This window comes from Octodon degus, unplaced genomic scaffold (genome assembly GCF_000260255.1).
Source record: "Octodon degus isolate 3935 unplaced genomic scaffold, OctDeg1.0 scaffold00049, whole genome shotgun sequence".
NCBI classification, from domain to species: domain Eukaryota; kingdom Metazoa; phylum Chordata; class Mammalia; order Rodentia; family Octodontidae; genus Octodon; species Octodon degus.
Window position 1 is genome coordinate 4,082,391 of NW_004524625.1, and position 24,741 is coordinate 4,107,131.

The window sequence follows — 24,741 nt, forward strand, 5'->3', positions numbered from 1 at the left end:
GGCTCAGTGGAATAAGCGCTTCCCTGGCAAGCGCAAGGGCCTGAGTTCAATTCCCTGGTTCCAAAAAAACAAACAAACAAAAAAAAAAAAAAACAACACTGAAGTTCACCTCACCCCAGAAAGCATGGCCACCATCACAAAATGAAATAAGAAATGCTGGAGAGGCTGCAGGGAAAAAGGAAGCCTTCTACATTACACTGTTGGTAGGCATATAAATTATAAATTAATATAGCCACCATGGAAATCGGTATGGAGATTCCTCCTAAGACGGACACTAAAAATTCCACTGGACTCAGCTACTTCCCCACCAGCTATCTTCCCTCTGCACTGACAGAGCATACCCAGGCTTACAGCAGCGCAGCTCACAACCGCTCAGCCTTGGAAGCAGCTTATACGTCTATCAAAAGATGAATGGATAAAGAAAGGTGGTATTCACACATAAAACAGTACGAGTCTGCCACAAAGAAAGATACAGTTGGGCCAGGAACGTAGCTCAGCAGGGTAGCACCTGCTTGGCAAGCATGGCACAGTCCCAATATCACAAGGAGGGGAGGGGAGAGGAGGAGAAGGGAAGTGCAGGGAGGGTCGGGGAGAAGAAAAACAGTAGGAAGGAAAGAAAGAAACTAACTTGAGTCACTTGTAAGACAATCGATGCATCCCAAGGCCATAATGTTAACTGGAAATAAATGAGACACATGAGTTTAACTACAAGTTTAATGATCGCATAGTTTCTCTTATGAGAACCCAGAGTAAAACCAAATTTTTTAGATAATAAATCTGTAAGATTATCTATAATCTCTACAGACAGTAGGAAGTAGGGAGATGGAAATTTCTTAGAGGGGAAGGAGATCAAAGGAAGGAAGGAGTAGAGAGAAAGGAAGGATGAAGGATGGGAAAAGGAATTGGGATGAGTGATGATTATGGCCCAGTGCCACACAAGGAATACAACCATTATGTACTATTCAAAAATAAAAATAAAAAGGAAAGGGATCAAGAGATGGTTAGAGAGCGGAAGGAGGGAAGGGAAAAGGAACAAGAAAAACAGTGAGGATGTGTTTTATACATGTACCAACTCCACACAGGGAAAGTAAACATGTACTATACACAGGCACTAATAAACTAAAAAATTTCTAAGGGGGTCAACTTCACAGTGGCGATCACAGACTAGCGAAGGCGATGGCGAGGTAAGCGCAGTGCCACAGGAAGCACTGTAACATCATAAAGGAAGCTGTGGGAGCTGGGAAAGTAAGTGAGGGCAGGGAAAGGGATGTCCGGGGAACTGGAGTCACAGGATAAATGTATGGAGGAGAGAAAATGCAGAGAAATGTCATGTGGCTTTATGGCTGGAACAGAATAGGGTACCAAGAATGAGGTGGGACAAAAAAAAAAAAAAGCCAGAAAGGGCTGGGGGTATAGCTAGGCGGCACAACTGCCTGGCAAGTGTAAAGTCCTGAGTTCGATTCCCAGTCCAAAAAAAATGAGGCAAGGCAGGCCAGAGAGCCCAGCAGATTAAAGAGCCTGCTTAGGCAGACACAAGGACCGCGGTTTGATCCCCAGCATGCTGTGCCGGCCCTGACCCCAGGGCACGCTACGAGGGCTATTGAGACGAGGCATGGTGGCACCTATAATCCCAGCACTTGGGAGGCTGAAAACAGGAGAATCAATACGAGTCCGATCTGCGTAGTGAGACCATGTAGACCCTGTGCTAAATACAAATAAATAAATATTTTTTAAAAATCTTTTAGGGCTAGCCAAGTAGCTCAGTGGATTAAAGCACCTGCAAGAAGGTTCAAGGGCCAGGGGTTTGATCCCCTGGCCTGCCACACCAGCCCTGCCCCCCCCCACACACACTGAAACTGCAATTGAGACTGGGCGTGGGGCTGCACACCTGTAATCCCAGCACTTGGGAGGCTGTAAACAGGAGAATTACTATGAGTCCAATCTAGTAGTGAGACCCTGAACACCCTGTAGATCCTTCTTTAAAATACAGAAAAAATAAATTAAAAAAAATTTTTTTGAATTAAAATCTTTTTAAAAATGAGGCAGGATATATAGAGATTACATTACAAGAAACTATGGTAGAAGTAAGGCATTCAGGTTGAGAGATAAAGTAAATTGCTGTTTTAAGTAAGGGATAACATAGATTTGTACCTTACAATACATGTCTTTTTTTTAGTCAGGATCTCATTATGTAGTTCAGGCTGGTCCTGAACTCACTATGTAGCCCAGGCTGGTGTCAAAGTCACAGAGATCCTGCTACATCAGCCTCCTGAGAGAGGATTACAGGCATGTGACACCAAGCCCAGCTACTTGTCTTGTAGCAGTGTGGCTAATAAAAGCAGAGACCAGTGTAAGAGGGGATAAAAGTAGGTCCTAGACAGTCTACATGAATATCTCTGTGCCATATTCTGTCATGTTAACAAACACAAAAATGCTCATACAGTCTCAGATCTTTTCTTCAACCACATTTTCCATCGGAAACCCTATGTTCTTTGGGAATATCCTATCTTCCTTTGTCTTAATAAGAACTGTATTATTTTGACTAAATAGTTTTAAAGCAGCTTTTTCTTATCTCTACACGTTACAATTGTCTGTTAAACAGATCTGAGCCAATGTCAAATCTAATATTTATTTTTTACCTAAATATCAATTTTTTTTAATCTCTTATTTATGCATTTATTTGGCACAGGGTCTTGCTATGAAGCTCACTCATAGTGGTCCTCCTGTCTCAGGCTCCCCAGCACTGGGACTGCCGGCATGCACAGCCACACCCAGTTTGAGTGTCCCACATGGCACACCCAGGGTTCCAGAGCCGGCACAGCGTGTAGTACTGGGGAATCAAACCTGGGTCCTTGAGCCGAGCTATGTCCCCAGTCCCCAAATATCAATTTTATAAGGGACTTTGGGGTGTGTTTGTTTGTAGTGCTAGCTAGAGACTGAATCTAAGGCCTCATGCACACTAGGCAAGTGCTCTACCACTGAGCTACAGCTACAGCCAAAATGTAAATTTTTAAGATCTCCAAAATTTCTCTTTAGCAATACCACCACGGTTAGCACTTAGCACTTTAGAGGTACTCCCTCCTCCCACCAAAGAATCAGAGCCTACTGATGGGTATAAACTGAACCATGCGCTTCAGTCAAGCTCTCTCCCAACTCGGACGCAGACATCATTTCAATTGGGGCCTCAGACAACTGCATGTCACTTTCAAACTTTCTAAGCAGAGCTAAATTGAGCTTGCATGCTTGCTTTCTCTCTCTAGTATTGGGGATTAAGCCCAGGGCCTTCCTCATGAGCGACATCCTGGCCCATTTTTTATTCTGAGACAAGGTTAAGGCTATTCTTGAAATTCTGACCCTTTTGCCTCAGCCTCACGAATAACCGGAATTACAGGAATGGCCTACTACAAACAAAGAAGCTTTTTTTTTTCTTTTGTCTTAAGACTAAGTCTCAGGATTTGCTCCCTGGCACCACATGTCTGTCAACCCCACCCAGGGCGCACTGAGCCTGTACCAAGCCTGGGCATGGCCATATATGCCTGTAATCCCAGCGCTGTGGAGGCTGAAAACAAGAGGATCACTACAAGTCCAAGCTATGAAGTGAAACCCTATATAAAATACATAAAAAAATAAAATATTTTTTTAAAAAGACGAAGTCTTACTATGAGGAGACTCAGACTGGCCTAAAAGGCATGATCCTCCTGCCTCAGCCTCCCAAGTATGAACTTTCCATTTTAAATTCACAAATGACAAGAGCCCCTAAGCCGCTTGGAAAATGGAAAGATTACCTAAATTAGTGTGGACTCTGCAGCACTGGGGAGGCTGAAAGCAGGAGGATCACCATGAGTCCGAGCTGCATAGTGAAACTCTGCAACAACCAAATACATTTTAAAAAAGGGGCGGGGGGGGGCGTGGCAGATAGTTCAGAGGACTAATGTGCCTGCTTAGGCAAGTGCAGGGACTGGGGTTTGATCCTGGGCATGCAGTGCCTGCCCTGCCCCCGGGGCACACTGAGAAGGCCATTGAGACTGGGTGTGGTGGCAAGGGCTCCTGTAATCCCAGCACTTAGGAAGCTGAAAATTAGAGGATCACTATGTAGTAAGACCCTATAGACCCTGTACTAAAATATATTTTTTAAAAAACCTTCAGTTTATATAACTGAATTCTTCCTATCCCTCTATAAGACAAGAATGGAAACTACTGTCTTCTGTGTGAACGTGCATGACTGACCTAAGTCCAAGACCCTGTCGTTTCACTGAGGGTATTACAGGGCTGGCTCCTCTTTCCTCCTGAGCTTTATCTCAGTGCCAGGCAGACACTGCATCACTGAGCTAAGTCCCCAGCACCTAAATCCGTTTTCTTGCTTATAAAATGAGAAATATATCTACCTCGCAGAGTTTAAAAGGATTTCAACGGGGGGACAACCTGCTCGGGCCCCCCTCCTGTTCCTCTCTCGGACAGGAGCTTTCTTTCCCTCAATAAATATATTCTGCTCATAAAAAAAAAAGGATTAAAACTTACTTAGAAATAGTATGTCTATGAATATATAGAAATGTGTGCTCTCCATATACAAAAATGTGAGAGGGTGACTTTAACAACCTAGTTTACTAAGATGGCTAGTCTCTTAATGTTACTAGCAAGATCAGATTATTAATTACTTTTGGTTTTGGCTGGCACCGGGCACTGGACCCAAGGCCTGGTGCCTGCAAGCACTGCACGACTAAACTATATCCTCAGCCCTATTAATTACTTTTCTGAATATATGTGCTCATATAATTCAGAGCTGTTCAGATTTAAAATCACTATTAAATTATAACATGAAGCACCCAACTCAAATTAGTCATCCAAATAGAAATCCTCTCAATGTACCACTCATTATGCACACATCATTATTTAAATGAAATTTAAATCCAATGGAGTACAAAACAAAATTGTCAATAATCTTGTCTTAAGGATTACTTTTCTACTTTTTTAATCAGGCATTTAATCCCAGCACTCAAGAGGATCACTGAGAATTGAGACTGGCCTGGTAGCCCGGGGGCTATAATAGTGAGCACAAGCCCGTTCCGAACGGCATAAAAATCCTGTCTCCAAAACACATGCACACACACACACACACACACACACACATTTAAAAAAAAAAAAAAAAAAAAAGATTAGTCTTCTAAATTTCTCCTGAAGTGAAGATAAAGAATTATACTGTTTCTCTAAAATATATTCCCTTCCCTCATAAAGCTCATAGCAGATGCTCAATAAATGTTGAAAGAAAGATCGTTGTGAATTTTAAAACATAAATGATAGAGGTGTAGTTCACTGGTAGAATGTATGCTTAGCATACACAAGGCCCTCTGTTCAATCCCCAGCACCAAAAACTAAAAACATTCAGAAAAAAACACAGTTTTATTTTTTAATTTTTTTTTTTTTTTTTTAGGGAAAGGTCTACAGGGTGTTCAGGGTCTCACTACTAAATCGAACTCAGAGTGATCCACCTGTTTACAGCCTCCCAAGAGCTGGGATTACAGGCATGTGCCACCACACCCAGTCTCAAGTGTCATCTCAGCACACCCCGGGGGCAGGGCTGGCATAGTAAGCCCAGGGATGAAAACGCCAACCCTGTGCCTTCTTGCCAAGGTGCTTTAATCCACTGAGATATTTGGCTGGCCCTAAAACAACAGTATAAATCCAAAACAAACTCAATAACAGATACCTTGTTTAAATTCTATTAGAGGCAAACACATAATCTATAGCAGAAAATATTGAAATCATCCATATATATTCTTTATTGTTCCAAGAAAATGCTCCCCATATGTCTCAGTAATTAACCTTAAATACTAGTCATAGGACTAAAAGTACCGCTGAACTATGCCTAGTTCAATCAGGTCTAAATCATCCAACAGGGGCAGAGCTAGGGATCCTCCAATGGGAAATGTTCCAAACCACCTCAGGCTGCACATGATGGCACACACCTGTGATCCCAACACTCAGCTCACTGAGGGTTCACAGCCAGCCTGGGGTACAAAGTGAGCTCAAGGCCAGCCTGAACAGCACGGCGAAACCGTCTCAAAAAGACAAAACCAAAACCAAAAATAAAAACAATCTCAGAGGTCGAGGAGGTAGCTCAGTGGCATAAGTGTCTGCCTGGTAAGCACAAGGTCCTAGTTAGATCACTGATACAAAAAAAAAAAAAAAAAAAAAAAAAAAAAAAAAAAAAAAAAAAAAAAAAAATTCAGGTTTTCTTGCTTTGATACACACAAATTTTCATATATGCTCATATATACATGTATATACTGCGACCCCTCATTTACCTAGCATATAGTATAATACTTTACAATTTATACACATTTTCATAATTTCTCATTTGAGCATCATAATCACCCAATGAAGCACACATGAGAGATGTTAGAGGTCCACTAAGAGATGAGGAAATTGAGTCTAAAATAAACTATCAGGCAAATACTTTTTCTACTATAAGCTAACTGTAGGGCTGGGGATAGAGCTCAGCAGCACAGTGCCAACCTGGAAAGGGCACGAGAGCATGAGTTCAATTGCCCAAGCCAAAAAAAACCCAAAAACAAATATAGCTTTATCCTTTTTTTTCCTAATGTGTCACAAATCTTTGATGGCAAGACAGTAGGAAAGAGGCCAGGTGTGGTGGCACACACCTGTAATCCCATCACAAGGGAGGCTGAGGCAGGAGGATCACTGTGAGTTCAAAGCCAGCCACATTACAAAATGAGTTCAAGGCCAGCCAGGGCTACTTAGTGATACCCTATCTCAAAGACAAAAGAAAGGACAGTTTTCTCATCTCAAAAATGGAGATAACAGCATCTACATTCAGTGATTACTACGAAGAGTAAATTAAAAAATGTACATAAAGGGCATCTTTAGGGCTAGGAAGATGGCTCAGTAGAATAAGCGCTTGCCTGGCAAGCGCAAGGGCCTGAGTTCAATCCTCGATTCCACCAAAAAAAAAAAAAGCATCGATGGAAATATTTAAGCTATAACAGGTCCTTTGTAAATAGAAGCAACTATATTATATTTATTTTCTTCAAGGCCTTGGGTAACTCTTGCTAACAAGATTCTTTCCAATTCTAAAAAGACTTTTCTCTATTGAAAAGTAAGACAGTTTTTTACATCATTGGACTTCTAAACGTGACTCATACCTGATTCCAAAAATGTGTGAAAGCCTGATCAGGTCATGCATTCACTAGAGAACACATAACTTACCAAGAGCTTTGCAGCTTGAACTCGAACCACCCAGGAACCATCACTGACCATGTGACAGATCTTTCCAAATGCATCATCAACTAAGCGAATTTCTTCGTTAGAGGAAGGGATGGGGACGATGCTAAATTAAAAGGGAAGAAGCCACGGAGGACATGATCAGGGGAAATCAACACACAGGAATAACAATGTAACTGTTCAAATCTTAAAATGATGTAATAAGCTCTGGCATAAATAAATCACTCTGGCAGTATGAACCCATTTTTTTGGTTTCACGGCAAATTCTCAGTGCTTTACCTAAAAGTGTATGACCGCCCCAAAGGTTTGGATATTTATGAAGAAGTCAGTAACTTGAGGCTGGGAGTGCAGCTCAGTGATATACCCCATGCCTTCTATGTGTGCGCATAGTAAGAAAAAAAGCAAAACCTAGTCACCACAGTGTTCTATGGCCTTAAGTTTATTATCTTGTAATTGAACTACTGTCAATGTATAACTCAATCACAAAAGTTGCAAAAAGAGGCAATTTCCAATTAGGTTATATGGACTGTGTGTGTGCACAAGCATGTGCTTAAGTCCAAAAAAACTATAAACGGAGCCTATTCCTACACACAGGTGTATCTCATTTTGGCTTTCAGATTGTAGAAAACACTTTAGGGAACAGAACCTGATATCCTAATTTCCAGAGCTTGTGCTTTTTTTCTTAAGCCACACTGCCTTCCAGAACTCTGACCCACTTCTCTGGATGTGGCTAACTGCATGGTGGGAGGAGAAAGCAGTGGCCTAGCAATGAACAGAAGTCAGCTTCCACCCGCACTGACCTTTCAGGATACAGCTGACTGACAACCCAGATAAGCTGGACAGCGGCACTGCGCACCTGCTCGTAGTCATCAGAGAGCAATTTACACGCCTGCAAAGGAGGATTCCAAAAGCTTATCACCGTGTCTTCCCAGGAGATGCTCAAACTGCTTCACAAAGAAGACTGGGTGACTGGATAAGGACAGCAACCAAAACATGTACGGGGGGCTTCGACATGGCCTCTGTCCTTCTCTCTGTGGGTTTTCTGACTATCCACCCTCCCAGCCTACCACTGAAAGCAGAACCACAGGCTAACAGATCTAAAACTGAAGCAAGCCTCACAAAGCTGCGGGCAGCCCACAGCAAATGCCAAGCACAGGCTTTTCCCCTGGCTATAAAAAAATACATCTCTGTTCATTTTGGTTTGAAAGCACTGTGCTATTCCAACCTATCTCTCTGTCTGAGCATTCCATTCCCCTAAATATCTATCTCCAGCTCAGATTTCTCCTGAGCTCCAGCCCTTGATAACTATCTATGGCCTAAAACTCTCTTCATGAATGTGCCATCAACCTTTCAAACTGAATATAACCAAAACTCATTACAGAACCAAGTTCTAAGGGCCGGGGATATAGCTCAACAGCATAAGTGCCTGCCTGGCAAGTGCAAGGTCCCAAGTTTGATCCCTAGTACTGCCAAAAAAATACAAGAACCAAGTTCTATCATATACTGTATCTTGATTCCTCTATCACTCTGTCCTCACTATTTTGAGGCCCTTCACATCCCTTGCAAAAAAAAGGAAAAAAAAAAATCTTTGCCTACAACACATGACACAGTCTCATGCCTCCAAGCATCCAATGAGTGACAACTTTCTTTCCTCTCTGCCCTTCCTCTCCAAGCACGCTTTAGTTACTTGGCTTCTCATACCAGCTGCTATAGGAAGAAGAGGTGATAGTGACCCAGACACAAGCACTCTGGACCACCCTACTCCATCTTGCGAAAGAATAAATTTGGTTTACAACTCACAAAGATGGTTTAACTATAATCTTCCCCTGACAGATAAAATTACTATTGGTAAGCTAATAAAATCTGACCTCTGAGCATGAGTTACTTATCACTAATATACTAGATCATTAATCACTAGATTTGATTAATTATTCTCTAAAAATACTACCTTCTAAGGCTTTTTGGCTTAGGCTGCCAATCAGCTTTTCCAAAATCTCATCATGCCATTTTATAACACTACTACATTAGTGTGACATCTTTCCATATAAATCCATGGTCATGGTCACCTCCTATACAAAACCTAGCCCATGAAGTAAGGTGCCCAGAGGTGACTTTATGTGCGGTCCAATCAGAATACTCAAACCAGACTACCGCTTCCTTCTTTCTAACCACCATGCTTTCCCTCAAGCCTACCAGCAGCCCCCAGGATGGCTGTAATGTTCACTCTTTTTCCTGTGTATTAGAGTATTCACTTACACAGTTCACATTTTCTCCTTGAAAAGAATGCTCTGGGTACGATGCACATTAACTAAAACTGTCAGTATTGCGCAGCTAAACTCCCTGTGCTCTCAAACTCAGAGAACCAGTGTGCCTCTCCCAGCTTCATGAGACGTCCTCCCCTCCCAGACAACAATCAATTAAAGTACCTGATTGTAAACGGTTTGGTGTAATTTCAGTCCTCTTTCATGGAGCTGCAACTACATAATGAACATAGTTTTAAGTTTGTGTAAAAAAAGACAAATCAACTAATGGATAACCACTAAGAAGATAACAATGTACAGTGTATTGACTATCAAAACTGTCCTATTAATCAGCTGTGAAACTGTCTCATTCACATTTATTTCCCAATAAAAAAATAAATATATATTAAAAAAAAGACATCAATATTTCCAAAGTTTCCCCTTGATCTCAGATATTTTCCCAAATTGCATCATAATACCATATCCCCTTGCCACTGTCAGTGCTGGAAGAAAGAAACTTAGTCAAAGATTTTCAGGGCAAGTACCCACGTATTGAATAAAACAATCTAACCTAGACTACCCCAAAGATATAAGAAAAATATGAAATAGTGGCAAGAAAGCTACAAAAGGGAGCTGGGGATGCAGCTCAATGGTAAAATGGCCCTGGATTCAATCTCCAGAACTGAGGGGGGAAAGCTGATGTATATGTCTACAATCCCAGGACTTGAGAGACTAAAGTCAGCCCGGAACCTTGTCTCAAAAAAGAAAAACAAAAGCAAAACGCCAAGAAACAAGCTGCTAAGTGGTCACCACCACTTCCTCCTAAACTGTACCCTCTTCTGGTAGCTTTCATCTACCAAGTCACATCTCCCCTTGTTGGGAACAGACAAATAGAGGAGGAATTTGACTTGGTATCATATTATAAAAGGTACGCACCCAGGGGCAGTGGTGCACACCTGTAATCGTAGCACTCTGCCAGGCTGAGGGGGAAGGGCAGCAAATTCAAACCTAGCCTGAGCAATTCAGTGAGACATTATTTCAAAATAAAAAAGAAAAAGACCTGAGGACACAACTCAAACTAAAGGCCCAGGTTTCAATTCCTAGTATGGGGGTGGGGCATACAGCTTATACATCTGTCAGTGATACAGAAAAAAGCTACCAGAGAAAACACACTTGTTACCCAGGAATATGTGTCTTTCAAGTCTGTGAGGCCACCAACAACAGCCTCCTAAACGAGTGCACCAGGTGCATGCTGGGAGATCCAGGATGTCTTCAAGATGGCACTAGCTGTGAACTTCCTAAAAACACACCACCTGTAGTGGCACTTGTCTGCAGGCCCCGCTGCTGAGGAGGCTGAGGCAGGAGGGCCACGTGAGAGCCGTAAAAGCCAAGATCTCACAGCCAGCCTGGATGACACAGGAAGACCTCGTCTCTTCACTAAAAAAATGAAAACTATCCCAATTAGTTTCTATAATCGTGTTTACCATGGCTTTGATAGCTGCTGTTCTGACACGTGGATCTTGGTCGCTGAAATAATCTCCTATAATCTTCTGGACATCTCTGGCAGTTAGGCCTTCTGTATCTTTTGTGACACTTTTCTCTAAAGAGCCAAGATTGCCAAGTAATTGCAGGCACTTATTTCTTACACCGTGAGAGGTATCTGTAAGGTGCTGTAAAACAAAAAAAAGCAACAGAAGGACTTGATTAAGTCACACTTTAAAACAACAAAAGCACTGTGTCAACACTAGGGATGATTTCAATCACCGCATTCTCACTAGTCTACCTAGCACGTATAGCTTAGATATTCACTTTTCCCAAAAAACCAGAGTCTTTAGACAACAATAGCCTTATTCCCCTCCCAATTTCTATTTCCAACAAAAAGCACTTGACCTTGTACAGAGAAGGGGCTTTACAACATCTCTCTAGGCTAAGAACGTAGGTCAGAGGTAGCACACTTTGCTAGCAGATATGAGGACAGTGTTGAATTCACAGAATGCATGCAGAATCCCTGAACTACGGCAGGCAGTATGATCAAAATATATTGTAGATGTTCACTTTTATTCCTGTACTTTGCCCTCCAACTACTGCACATGCAGCCCAACCCCTCAGGTAACCTCCTCGAGTGCCCTCCCCAGTCACAGCCTCACACAGCCAGCATGTATTTCTGTCTTATGTTCACTTTACCAAAGATGCCACAAATATGTTCAACAAAGGGCTTTGGGTCAGTGAAACTGAATGAAGACGAAGTACTGGAGTGGTGTAGGATGGGAAACATCTGGTTCATCTAATAAACACCGGTGAGTTACCGGGACCTTGGAGGCTTATGGTTTGTGTCTAGTGTTACCCCAAAGCCCCATGCAGTCATGGGACAACTTCTAGAGTTTGTGATTAATTCATGACCCAATGCTGGGATGACTGGTTTGAGCGCTACACCCACCCTGGGATGGAAAGCTTGAATACAATATAAGGGAGAGAAGCTAGCTAGCTGCTGCAGCCACTGCTACTCCCTTGGCTCTTTGCTGTACTCCTGCTGCTATGAATGGCTGCCCTCTGCCTTGTGTCACTCTGTCTTGGAGTTTGCCCAGTACGGTCTGAAAACTCCACAAACTGTGAGCTAAATAAACCTTTCCTTCCTTGATGTTGAGTATCAGATATTTTGTCCCAGCAAGAAGAGAAAACTAACTGAGAAAGAGGTCAAATAGAAATGATGTGTGGTCTGACTTTCACAGAAAAACATGGAATACTGATAACTTTAACTCTATGAACAGAAAATGAAATTGGAGACCACATTTGTCAAGGTTTGAAACTGACATTTGATACTTTCCTTCTCATCAAACATAGGAAAGAAAAGTGATAAAATCAAGTCCTCCTAGAAGAGAGAGTAAATAAACCTGACTGTGGTGTTGACCTGGATTACGAGACCCACAGCCATGGTTCAGCCGTCTGGTTATGAAAGCAGACTTGCTGGGCACCAGGTAACCTTTGTCAGTTCCAAATCAAAGCTCACAAGTAATAAGCTACAGTGCACTACAGCACTGAGGACTTCAAGCTACACACTAATATCAATGACGGGAAAAAAACCTGTAGGGTTGATTTATCAGAAAGGATGTGAAGTTCCTGACACTTTAGTAAACTTTGCTTGGACATAAGAGAACAACTGTTTTAGCATTACAGCTAAATAGATGTTGGAGTCTACCACTTAAACTTCTGCAAAAGTCACTAACCTTAGTTTAATTGGAGTGTAGTACACACAGACTCTGAGACCTGGTATGAGGCTTACATAGCCTGCTCTGGTAGATAGGAAAACATTAAAACTGAAGGCCACAAACTTGGGACTGCCCTGTAAGTGAAGGCTTAATCCAACTGAAAGAAACCCCTGAGAATGAATATCAGAAGACTTTGCCTTAATGTATTTTCACTGTGACCAACAGACTTTTATCAAATCCCCCTTCCAAGAAGGTAGTCAAGCAAAGCATATTTTAAATAAGCTGTATTTCAAATATTTAGAGTTACTTGTTAGCTGGCTTTCAGTTGAACTGATTACCTAGTTACCAATACTGTAGTCATGCTATCACCTGTACTTTTTAAAAATATTTATTTATTTATTTATTTAGCGCAGGGTCTCGCTATACAGCTCGTTCTCATAGTGATCCTCCTGTCTCAGCCTCCCCAGCACTGGGATTACAGGCGTGCAACACCACACTCAGTTTTGGTGGCCAGCACAGCACACCTAGGGTTCCAGGGCCGGCACAGTATGTGGTACTGGGAATCAAACCCAGGTCCTTGTGCATGCCAGGCAGGCACTTAGACTGCCGAGCTATCTTCCCAGCCATATTTTTGGTCTTTTTGAGCCAGGGTCTCACTATGTAGTTCAGGCTGGCCTTGAACTCACTATGTAACCCAGGATGGCCTCAAACTCACAGCACTCCTCCTGCCTCACACTCCCAAGTGCTGGGTTTACAGGCACAAGCCACCATATCCAGCAATAAAATGTTTAGTAATTATTCAGGAATGTGCAAAAATCATAAGTGTACAGTCCCCCAAAAAATTTCACAAAGTGAACACACACATGACAAGCATCTACGTGAAGAAACGGAACATTACCAAGCTTCAGAAACAGACCTCACATTCCTTCTGAACATAAACCTCTACTACCGCCATCACCAAAAATGGCCACAAAGATTTTTTTTAAAATTGTTATTTATTTATTTGTGTGTGTGTGTGTATGTGTGTGTGTGTGTGTGTGGCCAGCTCAGCACACCAGGGGGCAGGGCTGGCTGGCATGTGGTGCTGGGGGATTGAACCGCGGTCCCTGTGCTTTGCTAAGCTTGTTCTAAGTGGGTGCTTTAGACCACTGAGCCATCTCACCAGCCCCTGCCACAAAGATTCTAACACATATTTATCTATTTATAAGTGATTATACAAAAAGCATAAATCCTTTCTCCAGTCTTTGGCTATTTGAATACTACTACTATTATTCTTGTATGTGGGTTTTAGGATGCATGTTTACATTTGTTGTCGGTTATACACTCAGGAGCGGACCTGCTAGGTCACAGAACGTGTATATAAGGTACTCAACTCAAGAGGACACTACCTAGTAGTGTTCCAAAGTGGGTGCACTAACTTTCATTTACACTTCCACCAGTGCCATGTAAATCTACTTGTGCCACATCCGTGTCAATACTTAGTACTAACAGTTTTCATTTTAGCTGCTCTCACCAGCATTTTTTTAAAAAGAAAAATAATAAAAAATGCATTAAAATGATACAGAATTTCACAAAACAAGATATGAATTCAACAATGGTTGTTATACTGCATACTGCTGTCTTCGAAGTAGTTGTTCACATTACCAGATAAAAGCACCTAAAATTGGTGGGAAAAAAAAAATTAAGCCTTACCAGCATTTTTTCCCATAATTTTATTGAGAAATAAATAGCAATGAGAGTTTCAAATCAAATTGGTAGGACAGTTTCAATAATTAACACATGGCATACATTCTTCCTAGTGGTTAATTGCTACACAAGATGCGGACTTGATATCCTATTTACAAACACCATTAGAACAAATGCCTCTATTCATTAAGAGAATGTCACTGTATATCTATCGTAACCATTTTGAATACACACATACAAAATGGACATTCATCTGTATCCCCTTTTTTTGTTAAGTTCCGTTATTTGAATATTACAGGTGTGTTAACTCAGCAAAATATTCTAAAAGAGTACAGTAGTCCATAATAGTATTGGGGCTTCCGCTTCACTGGCAGTGTCAGAAAATGTTGACCTGAGTCCCCTAGAGCTCAACATAACAGCATGGCTTTACTTCTTATACTTCGTTTTTATGCTTTTCTGCTGGATGGTGAAGACCAAGGTAAAGCAGGACCTATGCAACAAGATTGTAGCTTTTGGGTCTGATAAGGTCAGTGAAATCCCCTCAGGATTTATTCTGAGATGCTGTACCTCAGATTGCTCACCAGCATTTTAAACAAAATTTTAAACATTTTACCTCTCTCATATCTAATATACTGCGGCCAAAATAAGCTATTTGTATAAGGGAGTCACACAAAGTAAAAATATTTTCAAAACCATAAGGTTATACATAAGATGATGAAAATGAAGAACTTTGCCTTTCAATTTTTGGGTACTAAAGCGTGCAGCAGGAAATACACATTAAACTGCAACACAACACATAAAAGTATACACAGAGCACAGAGCAGCACTCAGCACCAAACAACCAGAAAAGCGAGGTGCTAACTGCTGGAGGCTCTTTTGCTCTCTGTGAGTTCTCACAAATTCAATATGATGCTGTGAAGATTAAAACGGATTCTGAGGGCTGGGGAGATGGCTCAGTAGAAGAGCAAGGCCCTGAGTTCAATCCCTGGTTCTGAAAAAAAAAAAAAAAAAAAAGACAAAACTGATTCTGAATTGAAGGGGGAAAAAAAGCTGAAAATGAATAAAATAAATCAATAAATAAGTTAGAGGACTTTGTACTTCCCAGCTAGTCCACTTCCACATAAAAGTCAAAGTATTGACAATATTAAAAAATATTTCAGAGCCAGGGAGATAGCTCAGCGGCACAAGCGCCTGCCCAGCAAGCGCAAGGTCCTGAGTTCCATCCTGGGTACCAAAACAACAAAACAAGGTAAGTTTCAACAAATACGAGACAGCTATCAAGGTATGTCCTGCATCATTTCCCCTAGCCACTAGCACAACGTTTTGCTAATTCATTCCCATTTCTAATGAAAATAGCTTAAATTCAAATTCTCACAGTGAAATTGAACTGTGACCTAATGTTAAACTAATGTAGGAAAGTAATCCCTATTACCCTCTAATCTTGGTATTATCTGCAATACATCATAGTATGCTAATTAGTCTTTTTTTGCTAATTAACCTTTAAAGCACACCTGACGAGTGTGAAGCCATGTTTAAACATGTTATTAATATTAAGAAAATAATATCATTTCCTGTCATGCAAAAAATGTTAGAGAAATTATATAATTCCCTGCTAAGCCAAAAACAATAAAGTAGTATATGATTATAAGCAGACAGCCAATTGTTTGCTTTTTGTTTTTGTTTTTGGCAGAACCAGGGATTGAACTCAGGCCCTTGTACTTGCCTGGCAACACTTACTCTACTGAGCCATCTCCCCGGCCCCCAGCCAATTGCTAATTCAGAAATAACTGCTACTTGGAAAAAGCATCTTTAAGCTATGCTTTATATGGTTTAATTTGCATACAAATTTATTCTAGCTTTTTGTTTGGTTGGTTAGTTCTGGGTTTTAATTTTAGGTTTACTATACCTAATTCCTAGTAAAAGCATAAGAAAGGATTTGTTTTTAGTATTTACAGAAAATTTCATGAAACAGTTATTTGCTTTTCTTCTTATGCTGTAACTGATATGTGCAGTCTATTTGGATTTTCAATATAACCAGTCATGGCCCAGGTAGCTGACTGCAATACCTGCTAGGGCACCATCTCCCTCAGTCTGAAAGGCATTTGCGAAGTTGTCTCCTCAAAAATTGGTTTTCATTGGTTTTGAAAGTTAAAACCTGAGTTAAAGGGCCAGTGAGATAGCCCAGTGGATTAAGCACCTACTTAGGCAAGTGCAGGGACCGGGTTCAATCCCTCCCACCACATGCCACGCTGGCCCCACCCCCAGTGAGGCTGACCACTGAGTCCAGGCCAGCCTAGAACTAACTGGTCGTGGTGGCGCTTGCCTGTAATCCCAGCACTGGGGAGGCTGAAAACAGGAAGATCACAGTGACTACAAGCTGCCTAGTGAGACCCTGTACCAAATACATAAAAAAGAAAAAAAAAAATTTTTTTTTTTTTTTTTTTTTTTTTTTAAAGGAACCTAAGTTAAATGACTTAAGAGAAATGGCTGGTTTTAAGACTGAGGGAGAGCCAGGGAGATAGCTCTCAGCAGCATAAGCACCTGCCTCACAAGTGCAAGGTCCTGAGTTCAATCCTGGGACCAAAAAAAAAAAAACAAAAAACCCAAAACTGAGGAAAAGTACTGTGCAAGAACTCGGAACAACTTGTTGCAGACATTGAAGAAGATGAGAAGGTCTAATGGAGTGCAGATTCAAAGAACAGAGAAACCAAGCGATAGGGTTCCCACTGTAAACATTTGCACAAAACTAAAAGAAATCAAACAAATACAGCATGTAACCTCTTCCACAAAATAATGATCCAGTTTCTTTAATGACACAATGGCATTTAAAGAAAAAGGGGACGAGCATAGCTCAGCGGTGGAACACTTGCCTTAGCATACTGGAGCCCCAGTATAGGTTAGATCCCCTATACCACCAAAGACAGAAAGAAAACAAAAAGGAACCACTGTTACAGATTAAAAAATATTGAAGAGATTGTCCAAAGGCAATACATAGATCTTTTCAGATTCTAATATAAAACAGAAGATAAAAGAATATCTTTAGTGCCGTTATGGACATTTTTACAAAAATTACTGAGATGATATTAAAGAGGTACTGCTAACATTAAAAATTAAAATTTGTTAAAATTCTTAGAGATACATACTGTGGTATTTATAATTTAAACAATATGGTATCAGGGATTAAGAGTAAAAGGGGGTGGGGCTGGGGAGATGGCTCAGGGGAATAAGCGCTTCCCTGGCAAGCGCAAGGGCCTGAGTTCGATCCCTGGTTCTGCAAAAAAAAAAAAAAAAAAGAGTAAAAGGGGGAAAAAATGAAATATGAAAAAGATAGAGTAGTTAATCACAGAATTTATACTCAAAAAAAAAAATTCTTTTCCCCCCAGAACCAGGGATTGAACTCAGATCCTTGTACTTGCCAGGGAAGTGCTTATTCTACTGAGCCATCTCCCTGGCCCCTTTATACTCAAATTGAAAGAACAATAAATGTGAAATTGTCCATAATGTGAAGATTTTTTAAATTACCTATTTTCATGTTGGAGCTCCAAGTCACTACCTGTATAATACTTATCAAGAGGGTCAGGTGTGGTGGTACACAGTAATCCCAGCATTCTGGGGGCTGAGCAAGAGGACTGTGTTAAGTTCCGTGCCAGTCGAGGCTACACGGTGGCTCAAGGCCACCGTGAACTGCATAGCAAGATCTTGTGTCCTTGTCTGTCTGTCTGTCTGTCTGTGTGTCTGTCTCTCTCTGTCTGTCTATACTGAGCCTCTACTTTCTTACTTGCCTTACTTAACTTACAGAGTAATCAAGGGGCTGAAATTAAGAATATGAACTTGAAAAACATGTTAGGAACTATGACATGAGTATAGCCACTGTTACGATAATCTAAAATACTAAGGACTTAGAAAATCACCCATAAAGCATATATATGACTTTATGAGGCAATAACTGAACACATAATGACTGCTAATATAAGCGTCTCTAGATATTTCCAAGTTGCAAATGGCTAAAATTCTCTGCAGTATAAATGAAATCACTGACTTGAAGCACTGTATATGCAATTCCTCCCCATCTTGTCTTCCTGCCCCACTTCCCCATCCTGTCCTCCTCGCTGTCCCTCTCCTCTCACATTGGAGCATGCAGACCCAGGGAGCACGCTCAGTGATCACCTATCCACTCACTCTGACTCCACTCTCCAATCTCACAGGGGAGGGTGACGGGGTCTAGACTGAGGTGTACTTCTAGGGCAGAGAGCTTGCTTAGCACACAGGAGGCCCTGAACTGATTCCTAACAGCAAAAAAAGAAACTATACTTTTTTTTTTTTTTTTTTTTTTCCAGAACTGGGGATTGAACTCAGGCCCTTGCGCTTGCCAGGGAAGCGTTTATTCCACTGAGCCGTCGCCCCAGAAAAAAAAGAGAAAGAGGTGGGAATGGGGCAGGGAAAGTGCAAGAGTTCAGTGCAAGAGAAGGGCTAACACTAGAATCCAAGTTTTCCACATTTATTCAATACAGGTTCCATTTCCCACACAGCTGCAACAAATTTCAGGATTTTGAAAATTTTCATGAAGAATCACTCAGGTTTCTAATTGCTGTCAATAACCAATTCTTTATTTTTCCCCCAATAGTAAAGACTGAACCCAGACCCTTTACAAACTGAGCTATAATCCCCTGCCACCCCTTGTTTTGTCTTTTGAGGCAGGGTTTCCTAGTAGTTCAGGCTGGCCTGAACTCACTTTGGAGAGCATGACCTTTTTTTTCCTGGTACTGGGAGTTGAACTGAGGACCTTGTACTTGTTAGGCAGGTACTTATGCCACTGAGGTATCTTGCCAGCCCTTATATTTTTCAAAAGTAAAATTTGCTGGGTGTGGTGGCACACACCTGCAATCCCAGCACTCTGGAGGCTGAGACAGGAGGATCATTGTGAGTCTGAGACCAGCCTGGGCTAGACAAAGTGAGCTCAAGTCCAGCCTGAGCTGCACAGTGAGACCCTGTCTCAAAAAAGAAAGAAAGAAAGAAAGAAAGAAAGAAAGAAAGAAAGAAAGAAAGAAAGAAAGAAAGAAAGAAAAGAAAATCAAATATTCAAAACAAAAATTCTTTTAAAAGCACAGTTTCATATATGAGGAAAGAAAGTATGACAGTATGTCAGACACAGCACGCACCTATAATCCCAGCTACTCAGGAAGCTAAGGCAGGAGGACTCCAAGTCTGAGGCAAGCCTGGACAACTTAGGGACACCATCTCAGAATAAAAATTAAGAAAGACAACAGATATGCCTCAGTGGTAAGGCATGCAGAAAGCCCTTGGTTTACTCTTCAGTACAGCAAAGAATAAATCAGTATATAAAACTAAACTAGTTCACTGTCCATGAATGTACTATAAAACCATGAAAAGAGCAGGTGTAGTGGCACAGCCCTGCAAGCCCAGCACCCAGCAGGCTGTGGGTGTTTTTAGTCACACACCAAAAAGCTGGGCAGGGTGGCACACACCTGTAACCCCAGCACTCCTGAGGCTTAGGTAGAGGACTCCTACAAACTCAAGGCCAGCCTGGCTACACCATGAGTTCAAGGCCAGCCTGATCTATACCTAGCAGGACGCTATCTCACAAAACAAAACTAAACTTACTAAAGCTGGATGCAGGGTCACATGCTAGCAGCTGGGAGGCCAAGGAGGGAGGCCCACAAATTCAAGCACATCCTGGTTCTGGCGGGACCTTGGTAAGCCCATGGCTAAGCACGGTGGGGATGTACATCAGAGAAGGCCAAGGGTTCAATCCCCACACAGTACCTACAAGTAAAACCAAAACAAAAATTTAAGCAGCCAATGCATGCCTGTAATTCATGGGATTGAAGCAGGAGAATCTGAAGTTTAAGGCCAATCTGGGCTACATAGCAAGATCTCATCTCAGAATAAACAAACAGCTACTTAGGAGAAGAGGAACAAGTAAAGAAAAGATGGGCAGGTAATGGTGACCATGGGGACCCTACCGTTTCTCTTAGAAGCCAAGTCCCTTGTGAGGAGACCCACAGGCAGGCTCACGTGGGACAGAACAAGGGAACATTATGAAAAAGCTCCAAGACAGGACCTTCCATTGTAAACGGCTCAGTCAAGCAGCTTAGCCCAGTTGTTCTTTTGCCTCCAAGTTATTATTCAGCTTACAAAAATGTAGAACACAAATATCCTCCTGTGAAATGTCTTATATATAGTAAGGGCTCCAAACATGATACTGATAAGAAGAGAAACATACAGATATGGGGCAGAAATGTCATTTTTCACAGTCAATAGGATAGGTCTTTTTTAATGATTTATTGATATTTAGTAAGGAAGTATCATCTCTGACTCATCAGGGACTGGACAGTGCTACCACTATTGCAAATAATTTACCTGATTTTCAAACAAATTAAAACCTTCTAGCTTTAATTGTTTTGAATCATTTAATTTTCTGAATATTGCTTAATCTTAATTTTTGTTCTAAGATTTATACTGTATCTTTGACTTACAATTTATTTAAAAAGACATTGTATGATATCTTCTAGTATTAGAAACTTTAAAAAGTATATTTCCATTTTCTGTTGACTTATAAAAAAAAAGAAGTTTGTACCTATAAAAAAAATAAAAAATAAAAAATAAAACCTTCTAGCTTCTATTAAGCCAACCAGGCCACAATGACGCATAGCAAACCTAGCACAGTTTGGCACTGCCCTTCCTCTACGGGCGCCCACCAAGTGTCTGCAGAGCTACTTTTGTTCTGCACGCTTTGTGGAGCCATTAAAGCGCTATCATTTTTTATATTAATGGAATAGGCAACCGAATCTCCAATAATAAGAGCAACCTGTGTCAAAACTAAAAATAAGCTAAGCCAAGCACGGCGACGCCTATCTGTAATGCTACCACTCTGGGAGGCTGAGGCAGAAAGATCACAAATTTGAGCCCAGTCTGGTCAACTTAGCAACTTGGGGAGCCCCTCAGTGGTTGAGTTCCATGGGGGTTCATAATCCCCAGTACCAAAAAATACATAAACAACTTAATTAGCTAAACAACCAGTTAATAACTTTTCTTAATGAAAACATTTAATGGTTAAGTATATCATAAAAATCTGATGATTGAATAAGTAAGACAAAAGTATCTTCCTGATTCATTTAGCTTTGGCATAAAGTGTTCCTAAGCACAGACAGAAATCCTGTACACAAAGGAATATCCTCTTCCAACACGTCACACATCACATCCGGGTAGGATTTCCTTTGGGGTCGGGGCAGCACCGGGGATCAAATGGAGGACCTCACCCATGCTGAGCAAGCACCCTACACCATGCTCCATTCCCCACCCTGATTTCACATATGCTAAAGGCCTTATATGTCTCTTCAAGCTTTTACGTTAGGTGCTTAATGATTTTTCCATATTATTAAAGGAACAGAAATCAGGAGTTGAAGAGGAGGATGCAGACAATTAGAGTATAACAAAGCCTTATAAACAAAGATGGATCTTTGTTCTCCCCAAAAATTTCCAACATAGACAGCAGAAGACTCCCGACTTCAGCTGTGCAGATGCTACACAAGAAAAGAATATTAATATCCAGGCCAGATCTGTGAGCTATGTCTCATCTCAGAAGAGAGGATTGGCTGCCCAATACTTCAAAGATTACAGCGCCACCAAAAGAATGCAATTCCTTTTGGTCCCAGCCCTTGGAACATTTATCTTTTATCTCTTTTGATGAAAGCCATTATAACAGGTGTGAGGTGATATCTTGTTACAATTTTAACTTGCATTTCCCTGATGATTAATGATAATTTCTTTTCATGAACCTGTTGTTAGTACATCTTTTTTCAGAAGCATTTATTTAAATAAACACTTGTCAATATTTTAATTGGGTCATTAGGTTTTGCTTTTGCAGTAAGTTCCTTATATCTTCTGGAGATTAACACCTTTTCAGTTGTATTGTTTGCAAACATTTTCATCTGTAACTTTATTTTGTTTCTTATGCCACGCTCACGGTTTTTTTAGTTGATGCAATCCCATCTGTGCACTTTCTATTTAGTGCCTAAGTTTTCAAGTCATATCCAAGACAATCATTATCTAGATCAATACAAAGAAACTTTCCTTGTGTCTTCCTGAGTAGTCTTACAGTTTCAGACCTTAGGTTTAAGTGTTTAATCCATTTTAGCTTATTTTTGTGTAGGACACAAGATAAAGGCCTGGGCTGGCGAGACAGCTCAGCAGACTAAGAGCCTGTTTAGGCAAGTGCAGGGACCTGGGTTCGATCACAGCACCACAGGCCATGCCAGCCACACCCCCAGCTGCACTGAGCCACCCCCTGGGGATGCTGAAAACAGGAGGATCACTACAATCCAAACTATGTTGGGAGACCCTGGAACAAATACATGAAAAAAAAGATAAAGGCCTCATTTCATTTTGCACTCTGTGGATCACCAGTTTCCCCAGCACTATTTACTGAACACACCGTCCTTTCCCCATTGTGTGTAGTTGGCACACAATGTGTCAGAAATCAATTGCCACCAATTAAAAAAAAAATCAACTGCCACAAACATATGGGCAGGCTTCTTATACTGTTCCACTGGTCACTGCCGCTATTTTTATGCCAGTACCATATTGTTCTGATTACAATCACTATTAAAATCAAGGAGGGTGATATGGCTACAGGATAGTCTTTTTGATCAAAAAGGGTCTTCTGTAGTTTCATAGAAACTTAAGGGTTTTCTATTTCTATGATAAATGTTAAAATTTTGCTAAGCAAATGATGAAATAATTGATCACTTTGGGAGGTACAGACATTTTAACATTAACTGACCCAATCCAGAAACAGAAGATCAATTATTTATTAATGACAAGGGAAAGCAGTAATTCTACAATGAAAACTCAAACAGATATCACATTAATCAAATATGTGCATAAACATCAGTGAGTCAAATGCTAGCCAGGTGTGGCAGTACACAACTGTAACCCCACGATCTGGGAAGCAGAAGAATCCCAAGTTTGTGCCTGGCCTGGGCAACTTACAGAATTAGCAAGAACCAGTCTCAAATAAAAAATGAAAAGGACTGAAGAGCCAGGGAGATAGCTCAGCAGTCTAAAACGCCTGCTCAGGCAAGCTGAGGCAGGTGTAGAGGACCGCAGTTCGATCCCCAGCACCACATGCCGCACCAGCCCCACCCTTTTTTTGGGCTGAGCCAGCCCCCCAAAAAAGGACTACAGATAGCTCAGTGCAGAGCCCCGAGGTTCAATCAATTCCACTTCCCCCCCAAAAAATTGCCAGGCACTGTGCCACACACCTGTAATCTCAGCACATAGGAAGTCGAGGCCGGAAGACCGCCAATGAGTCTGAGGCCAGCCTAGGCTACATAATGAGTTCAAGGTCAATCTGAACTGCGTAGCAAGACTATCTCAAATAATAATAATAATAATAATAATAATAATAATAATAATAATAAGGGCCAGGGATATACCTCAGCAGCATAAGCACCTGCCTGGCAAGGTCAAAGTCCCAAATTCAATCCCTGGTACCACAAAAACAATAATAATAAACAAATGACAGCTACACCTCGTGATATAACACATGAAGACAAAAACTACATTGTACTTCTCTCAAAATGCACAAGCTTAATCTAAAAAGAAAATATCAGATAAATTTGGCCAAAAGACAGCCCACAAAATAATGCCCCATATTACTCAAAAATATCAGGTCATGAAAGACAAAGACTGATTAACTTTTCCAGATTAAAGAAAACAAGAGACATGAAATTAAATATAGTATGTGATCCTGGATCAGAAAAGAAAAAAACTGAACAAAGGATAGTTAACATTAGGTCAGCAGGTAGACTAAGAAAAGGTACACAGTTGGTATTGTTGCAGGCAGCCAAATTAGACACATCTAGGTCAGGTCAGGAGTTTCGCTTCCCCTACATAATTTGGAGGTCCCTATATCAGTTTTTCTCCCTATATCAGTATTATGATCATCAATGTTCAACTTAGTGATTTTGAAAACATTGTGGCTATAAAATTGATAATTCTTAAGAAAGACATTTAAGTATTTAGTACAAAAGGAACAAACACGATGCCTATAGTTTAAGTGACTGAAGAATCAGGCATGGTGGCACACCTATTGATCCCAGCACTTGGGAGGCTGAGGCAGGAGGATCACCTGGAGTTCAAGGTCAGCCTGGGCTACATAGTGAGTTCAAGACTGGGCTAGACTACATAGCAAGTCCCTGTTTCAAAAAGCTTAAGTACATAAATGATTCAAGAAAAACAGTATGCAGGGTTCCAGCAACTCTGGCGGCGGGAGGAACGGCAGCGGTCGAGCTGCGTATCTCCGCGAGGCTCCCGTGCGCCTCGACCCGCAGCCTCCGCACGCGCCC

General features: G+C 41.2%; 1 protein-coding gene across 2 annotated transcripts in view; it reads right to left on the reverse strand.

Moving 5' to 3' along the window:
- Positions 1 to 24,741, reverse strand: part of Ints4 (integrator complex subunit 4) — a 110,100-nt gene that overhangs the window by 60,709 nt on the left and 24,650 nt on the right. For both annotated transcript variants that reach the window (XM_004632533.2, XM_004632534.2), the window contains exons 5-8: positions 10,964 to 11,149; positions 9,666 to 9,716; positions 8,040 to 8,128; positions 7,225 to 7,345 (exon numbers count right to left, since the gene is read on the reverse strand). In XM_004632533.2, the coding sequence (XP_004632590.1) occupies positions 7,225 to 7,345; positions 8,040 to 8,128; positions 9,666 to 9,716; positions 10,964 to 11,149 (447 nt within the window). The remainder of the gene's footprint in view (positions 1 to 7,224; positions 7,346 to 8,039; positions 8,129 to 9,665; positions 9,717 to 10,963; positions 11,150 to 24,741) is intronic.